The 8,656-nt window shown below is 45.6% G+C and overlaps 1 protein-coding gene across 1 annotated transcript in view; it reads right to left on the bottom strand.

The window, feature by feature from the left end:
* Window positions 1–6,218: 6,218 nt before the first annotated feature.
* The window catches only part of CLNK (cytokine dependent hematopoietic cell linker), a 114,166-nt gene continuing 111,728 nt past the window's right edge, over window positions 6,219–8,656 (bottom strand). The window contains exon 16 of the mRNA XM_023507705.1: window positions 6,219–6,365. Within this exon, the coding sequence (XP_023363473.1) occupies window positions 6,219–6,365 (147 nt within the window). The remainder of the gene's footprint in view (window positions 6,366–8,656) is intronic.

Below are 8,656 nucleotides of genomic sequence, written 5' to 3' on the forward strand. Positions count from 1 at the left end.
TTTTTTTTTTGTATCAGTTGAGATAAGCATGTGGTTTGTAGCGGTCATCTGTTAGATTAATTGATTTTCATATGTTGAACATTCCTTGCATTCTAATCACGAATCCTGGTTTGTTGTGGCATACAATCCTTTCAATGTGCCATTGAATTCATTCTGCTAGGAGTTTGCTGAGAATTTCTACACTGATGTCCATTAGGGATGTTGGGCTGCAGTTCTCTCATGCCTTAAGTTTGGCTGTCAGGATAGGGCTGGCCTCAGAGAAGAGTTTACAACAGCAGCTGCAAAATACTAACAAAAATAGCTGTTACAGCTATTAGAGTATTCCCACCTCTTCAGTTCTTTGTTAGAGTTGAAGAAGGATTAGTGTTCATTTTTCTTTAAACGTTTGGTAGACCTCCCCTGTGAAAACATCTGGTCCTGGGCCTTTCTTTCTTGAGAGGTTTTTCATTAGTTCTTTAATTTCCAAAGTAGTTGCAGGTCTATTTAGATTTTTTATTTCTTCATGATCTGGTGTTGTGTGCTCCTAGTAATTTATCCATTTCCCTTGGTTTATTTAAGCTGCTGTCATAAAATTGTTCATAGTGGTTTCTCATAATCCTCGTTTCCTAGCGATGAGGTCTTGCTATGTGGACTCTTCCTGGGTTCAAGCAGCCCTCCCACCTGATCCTCCAGAGTGGCTGGGGCTACAGACTGCGGATGAAGCCACTGGCCTGCTTAATCCTTTTATTTCTGTGGCATCAGCTTAACGGCCCTTCTTTTATTTCTAATTTTAATTGTGTAAGACGTTTCTCTCTCTCTCTTTTTGTTAGCTAAGAGTTTGCCAACTTTATTGATCTTTTAAAAAATAAATCCTCAATTTTTGATCTTGTTGATTTTTTTCCTGTTGTTTTTCTAGCCTCTCTTTCGTTTATCTCTGAGCTAATCTTTATTATGTCCTTTCTTCTGATAGCTTTTGGCTTAGTTTGTTCTTCTTTTTCTAGTTCCTCAAGGTGTAAAGTTAGGTTGTTGGCTGGAGATCTTCCTCCTTTACAGGGAGCCCCCCCCAAACCCCCCCTTAGTAATTAACTTCTCCGCTGCCTTCCAGCTTTGGTATGTGGTGGGCCTTTTTTTCATTTGTCTCCAGATCGTTTTCACATTCCTTTGTAATTTCTCCTTTGGCCCACTGGTTGGTTAATAATGAGTTGTTCAATTTCCAAGTATTTGCGGATTTTCTTGTTTTCCCATTGCTACCGATTTCTAGTTTTATTCCAGATCTTTAATCTGTCCCTGTGTGGCGAGTGAAAGGTGCAGTGTAACAGCTATTTTGTTAGTGTTTTGCAGCTGCTGTTGTACAAGTAGCTGTCAGATGAGCATGACCTTGGGGATGTGGGGACAGGGTCCTGGGGGGTTGCCCTTTGCTTTGTGCAGCTCCCCAGGAAGCATGGAGGGATGTTCCTGTGTGTTCATCGGCCCATTTTACTTTTCTCTTCTGGACAGACAGGAAGCCCATCTGCTGTCCTCATGGGGGGCTCACTCTCAGGCCTCCCTTCAGGTCAGTGGTTCTCAGCCTGTGGGTCGCCACCCACAGGAACTGTATTAAAGGGCCGTGGCATTAGGAAGGTTGAGAACCACTGCTTTAGGTGTTCTGGCTAAAGTCTCCTAGTGCTGTGGGCTGGGGACCTGCACAGCCACACTCCAGTGCCTGCTCTGTTTCCTGAGGTCATGTCATTTGTCTTTAAGGACAGGTCCCTTCGGCTTGGCGCCTGTGGCTCAACCAGCTAAGGCGCCAGCCACATACACCTAAGGTGGCGGGTTTGAATCCCCAGCCCGGACCCGCCAAACAACAATGACGGCTGCAACCAAAAAATAGCCGGGCGTTGTGGTGGGCGCCTGTCGTCCCAGCTACTTGGGAGGCGGAGGCAGGAGACTCGCTTGAGCCCAGGAGTTGGAGGTTGCTGTGAGCTGTGATGCCACAGCACTCTAACCAGGGTGACAGCTTGAGAGTCTGTCTCAAAAAAAAATGACAGGTCCCTTCCATGACAGTGTATTGGCAGCTATTAATTCCATCTCTGCTCAGTTGTGACAGCTGCACAAGCTGTATGCCATGACTACAGCACTGGGCTCCCTCCCTTTTCTGTGAGTGAGTTACTCGTTTGTGCCCTTTGCTTACAGGTGCATGTATTAGGCTGTTTAATTGCCTTTTGCTTTGTTTAACTTAGGCAAACATTTAAATTTTGGTGTCAGGAATCTCTGAATCTTTCCGTTTATGACTTACAGTTTCGTCTTAAGAACTCTTTACCTATCCCAAAGCCAAAAAAATGGTTAGGTGAACATGCAAGACTCAGTTCGAAATTTGCTTTTTGCTTTGAGAGGTTGGTTTCTGGTGGAATGTGTTTTTGTATAGGATGTGAGGTGGAGACATAACTGTGTTCTTTTTTTTTCTGTATAGTGAGCAGTTTGCCTGGAGCCGCTTAATAAATCACCTGTCCTTTCTCCAAGACCTGCCCCTATGGTGTTCACTGGCCCCTGCAGGTGGTCCCTGCTGGTTCCCTGTGGCCTAGAAGGCACCTGTTAGACAAGACCATGCAAAAGTAGACCCATGAAGTACTTACCCGGCCTGAGTCCCAGGAGCACCTTCAAGGCCCTGCCTGACGTGTCCTCTGGGGAACTTTCCCTGACTCATCCTCCCCGCAGGCCCCACTCTGCCTGCCAGTGGGGCAGTGTGGGGGGACAGGAGAGAGAACTACTTGCCCTACTGTTCTGCCTTGTGTGATTGGATAACAAGTGTATCTCCTCCTTCTTCTTTAAAACAGCTTTATTGAGGTATAATTAATATAAGAAAAAGTGGACGTACTTCATGTGTACTTTTTAATGAGTTTGAACATACGTGCATACTCATGAAGCCATCACCACAGCTGAGAAAACAGACATACCCGTGACCTTCAAAAATTTCCTCCTGGGCAGTGCCCGTAGCCCAGGGCGTAGAGTGCCAGCCACGTACACCATGGCTGGCGGGTTTGAACCTGGCCCAGGAGTGAGTCTTAAAACAACAATGACAACTGCAACAAAAAAATAGCTGGGTGTTGTGGTGGATACCTGTAGTGCCAGTTCCTTGGGAGGCTGAGGCAAGAGAATTGCTTAAGCCCAAGAGTTTGAGGTTGCTGTGAGCTGTGATGTCACAGCACTCTGTGAGGGGAACATAGTGACTCTGTCTCAAAAAAAAAAAAATTGCTTCCTGCCCTATTTCCTTTTTTGTGGTAAGAACATTTAGTAAGAGATCTGCCTTCTGAACAAAGTGTTAAGTGTCTGACACATCGTTGCTCACTGTAGGTGCCCTGTTGGTCAGCAATCTCTGGAACTCACTCACCGAGTGTAACCCAGACCTTCCGCCTGTTGAACGGTGACACCCGTTTCCCCTCCTGGCCTGTGGCAGCCTCTATCCTATTCTCTTCATCTGTGGGTTGAGGATTGGAGATGCTTCACATAAGTGGGTTTTGTGGTCCTGCTCCCTCTGTGCTGGCGTGCTTCACCTAACACAGCATCTCCCAGCCTCACCCAGGCCGTCCCAAAGGGCAGGGTTTTCTTCTTCATTAAGGCTGAACCATTCTCCATGTGTGTAGAGGACGTGTTTTCTTTGTCTGTTCACCGGCTGACGGGCACATAGGCTGTTCCCTACCTTGGCTCTGCTGAACAGTGCTGGAGTGAACATGGAGCTACGGATGCCTCTTCCGGGTCCTGAGTTCAATTCTTTAGGCTCTAAACCCCAAAGTGAGGTTGTTGGGTACGGCAGTGCTACATGGGGTTTTAATTTTATGAGAAAGTTCTCTACCCTTCCAGAGCGGCTGCTCACTTCACATTTCCACCAGCAGTGCGTGGGGCCCAATCCATCCGCATCTTTGCCATCACTTTTTTTGATGATGTCCGGCAGGTACAGGAGGTGCTCAGCGTCACCGATCTTGAGGGAAGTGCAAATCAAAACCACAGTGAGATGTCACCTCACCCTACTAAGAGGATTATAATATTGCATCTTGCCTGTGGGGCTTGAGGTTAAAACCACATTCTACAAGCAAACAACAGCTCAAAGCAAAAAGCAAATTTTCAGATTGAGTCTTACATTTTCATCTAATAATTTTTTTGACTTTGGCATAGGTAAAGAGTTCTTAAACAAGATGAAAATATAAATCACAAACAGAAAGATTCAATCCCAGGGATTGTGTCTTAATTATCTTTATTCTAGAGATCTAGCACAGTTATCAAACGTCAATAATTTTTCTAGAAAATTTTCCTAAATTTCTAAGAAATATGATTTCAAAAGGGCTTTAGGGGTGATAAATAGGACATGAAAACAAATTAAAATATGTTTTGATCCCCTTTTCAATGCTTGACTACAGAAAATGTTATATTTTATTTTTTTAATCTTTTTTTAATTAAATGATAGCTATGTACATTAATGCAATCTGAAAATGTTCTATTTAAGTACATATTTGCTTTCACTTATGTTAGCAACAGCTTTAGATCACCAATGTTCAATAAAAGTAAATGCACTTACTTAGAACAAATATTACTTAGGAGAAGAAAACAGACACACAGATACAATGCTATTCTTACACGGTATAGGCCGTCTTTAAAAAAAAAATTCATTGTAATGTGAGGGTCTAGACAACTACATTACAGTGCTATTTGTTAGGTAAGGTCCCTCTTGTAGTTGTGTCCTGCGCCCAAGAGGTAAATGTGCCATTTACCCTTACATTGTGCCCCCTCAGTGGGGCTCTCCAATCCCCTTCCTCCTTCCCTCCCCACTTCTCCCTCCTCCCCCCAACTTGAATTGAATTTTTACTTAGGTCGGCATGTATTAGATCAGGGGTCCTCAAACTTTTTAAACAGGGGGCCAGTTCGCTGTCCCTCAGACTGTTGGAGGGCCAGACTGCAGGCCCGGGGACGAGTCAGCTGCTAAGCAGGACAGGCAGTGGCGGCAAAAACACCTGGCGGGCCACATAAATATCCTAGGTGGGCCGCATTTGGCCCGTAGGCCGTAGTTTGAGGACACCTGTAGATTGTCCCCAGCTTCATATTGGTATTGAGTGCTCTGGATACTTGCTTCTCCATTCTTGTGATACTTTATTAAGAATGTGCTTCATCACCATCCAGATTAATAGAAAAGGTACAAAGTCTCCATCTTTTTATGGCTGAATGGTATTCCCTGGATTGACACAGTTGGTTAATCCGTTCCTGGGTTCAGCACAGGCTGTTTTATGAACACTGTGTGGCCACATGCTCATGATGCTGTGCCGTGTTTGACAGGGGGGCATTGGATTCCTCCGTGGTGATTAGAACAGGAGGTTTGATTGATTTGTGATGCTGTCACACACACACACACACATTCTTCACAAGAGGGAGAATTTTCTATTAGGTAAGTTTGGAAAAACTAAGTTTACTGGTTTAGGACTTTTCAAAGCCATGTCAAAGGAACTTCATTAAAATACGGAGTGCTGACCCCGACCCACAAACACTTGGTCGTAAGTGTTAAAGGGGAAACAAAATTAGTGGGAAATGCCTTAGGGTATCTTGTTTATTTGTACTTTACTTGTCCGTCTCTCTTACCCACTGCTCTATTTCCAGCATCTACAGCAGAGCTTAGTGACAAAGACACGTGTGGTGCACAAACAAATACTACCAAAGTCTGTTATTAAAGGCAAGGGAGGAGATACATTTATCCAGAATGGCAATTATCGAGTCCGAAAGAAGTATCTGGAATGCACAGATATTATAACTGGATAAGGCTAATATTTCCTTACTTTACTGCGGCTAGGTGTCAAGTAACACCTTTAAACCAAAAATGAGATAACAGTTCAACATGGATTAGTATTAAAACACTTTGGAATCTGGGCATGCCAGATGCAAATCACTGAATATTCAATTCCAGATCCAGTAAAGCACATATTCAGTGACAGGGAATTACGTGTGAAGACCCTGGTTCCAGTCACAACTACGTCACCGGCAGATTTGGGCCAGTGAGGTGCCTTTTCCTCAGTTGTAAAATGTGTGTCGGGAATATTCGACCTGTCTTCTTTGCAGAACTTGCAAAACCGTGATTGATTTTCCACTTTCTGTTACAGGCTATTTTTCTTTTCTACAAAGTTGAAAAAGTCATTCCTTGAAAGACATAGAAAATAATCTTTTGAAATAAATGGAAAGTGATGGAAGCATTGACCCCAAAGAACCGAAGATACAGACCCCAGCTAGGGTGGTGACAAATGCCGGGCGCGGGGGAGCGGCTGAGTGAGGTAACATTGCTCCCTGTGGCTTCCCGTCTTATCCTTCCCGTCAATTAGTATAATAGGAAAGTACTTGTAGTGTTCAATGATTTCTTCCACCGAATCGAACTTCTGAAACAAGAAAAGAAAAAGATTTTAAAAATACCTTTTGTGTCTGTAGGTTAAAGGACAACTAAGAGAAGAAAGAGGTGAACGCAGTTAACACGTTTTCTATTACAAAAGTGTTTCAGAAAATGTTTTTTAAAAGGGTGTGGCACAAAAGCTCTTGAAGTATCCATGATAAGAAAGCATGACTTACAAAGGAGAACCACAGGTGAACCCTACGGCAGGTCCCTAAGTTTCCTGCCCACACGGTCCCAGGGTGGTTCAACTGTTGTAGCAACTTTCCCACACTACAGCCCAGCTGGGTCAGGAGCTCCTGGCTTCCCTGTTGCCTCCTTAACCTTACTCCAGGGGTCCTCAAAATTTTTAAACAGGGGGCCAGTTCACTGTCCCTCAGACCTTTGGAGGGCTGGACTGCAGGCCCCGGGATCAGTCGGCTGCTAAGCAGGACAGGCAGCGGTGGCAAAAACACCTGGCGGGCCGGATAAATGTCCTCGTCGGCCACATGTGGCCTGTGGGCTGTAGTTTGAGGACCCAAGCCTTACTCTGACCTTCGAAATGTAGAGGATCCAGGTTTGAATTTAGTAAATTAGCAACACCTGCAGTGAGCTTTCTTTCCAGAAAATCCTCTTGTCCTACCTGAGTCTAGTATGCACAGAAAGAACGGCCACAACCACAGGGCCACCTGGCCAGTTTAGCTCCCTGGGCTTCTTGTGAAATGACGAGATGGTGGTAGAGGTGTACAGGTAACAGGCCTCGGCCATTTAAGGGAGAATAAGATTACTTTAGGTTTAGGAGAATCAGGAAGCGCTTTGTCAAGGATGTAGACTTGAAAATGGGCTATATGTCGTGGGCCATCTGGACAAGTGGACAAGGCCGAGGTGCTGATGGGCAGATGTGGGCATGTGTGGTGACTCTGGTGAGCTGACTTTGGACGGGCTCCCAGGGAGAGTGTTCAGAGAGAGGAAGGAGCTTGCTCAACCTGCCTCCCAAGTTTGAAGACAACTTTCACCGCCTTTGAAAGCCTGTGGGGCGAGCAGGGCAGGTAGATTTACTGTTCCAAAGAGCTAAGGGAATTTCAGGTCAGAGAAGTGGATTATTTTGCCAGAGGGCCAAGACTCTGTTCCAACAGAGCCTCACTTTTCTGGAAATGTGTCTGTTATTTCTGTTACACAAATTGGCCTGTGGCTCGTGGCCTCTGCTGTTCCAGAGGCCAGTATAGAGGCGACTGGCGGAAGGAAGGGAAACAGAGGTGGGCTACGTTGATTCTGATTCCGTTTTGTCTACCCCTGTGCCCAAGCACATCCCAGGTATGAAATGTTGGAAGGCCTCAGGGATGCCCTCCAGGAAATGGGACTGACCAGGTCTCCTGGAGATGACATTCTGGTGGGGCCGGAGAGAGTAATTTCCCATTGGAATAAGTAGTTTGATTCAGGGACACGCACTGTGAGAATCGGCAGCTCAGGGCATGAGAACCTCGCCAGAGCTTGGGGGTTTTCCCCGGCACCTGCGTGTGGCTGCTGGGAGGAGACATCTTTTCTGTTAGGGGAGCGTTAGATTGAAGTGGTAGGAAACTGTAACTCCCTCGGTCACCTCCAGCTTCCTGCCATCTCGTCACCACCCCGGGTGCAGAACATTTGGGACAATAAGTCAATTGACGATGATTTGTTCCCAGATCTAGCCCATCCCTGTCCTTTCTGGTTACGTGAGTCCACAACTCCCTACTCCCAGCTAAGCTCATCTGAGTTGGGTTTGGGTTTTTTTAAACATCAAAGAATGTTGATTAAATCTATAAGTGACTTGGCTCCTCTGAGCCTGGATCTGGGGCAGAGTTTTCAGTGAGGTGACCCAGCCTGGCTCAGCCTGTTCAGGCTGCCATCGCCCAAACTGGGTCGCTTCTAAACAACCGAGATTTACAAGACCAAGGATCAGGCACAGTCAGTGTGTGGTGAGGACTGGTTTCCTTGTGGACAGGCTTTCCTGCTACGTCCTCTCAAGGGGGAAGGGGCTGGGCACCTCGCTGGGGCCTCTTACAAGGGTGCCGATCCACCTCCTAATACCATCACCCTGGAGGCTAGGATCTCAACAGAAATTGGCGAGAGGGGCACACGTTCAGACTGTAGCACCACTCCTAAGAGGTATACAGTGAATGCAGGCTGCTACCTGATGCTAAGGGAAGCTAGTGTCCTTGTTATTCAAGGGGATCGTAATTATAGTGGTCATTAGGATAATCCTCAAATAATAAACTCAATACTAAATGTTTTAATAATCTACTACATGAATGACTTTTTTTTTTTTTT

This window comes from Otolemur garnettii, unplaced genomic scaffold, assembly GCF_000181295.1.
Source record: "Otolemur garnettii isolate 467f Iridium unplaced genomic scaffold, OtoGar3 scaffold00198, whole genome shotgun sequence".
NCBI lineage: Eukaryota > Metazoa > Chordata > Mammalia > Primates > Galagidae > Otolemur > Otolemur garnettii.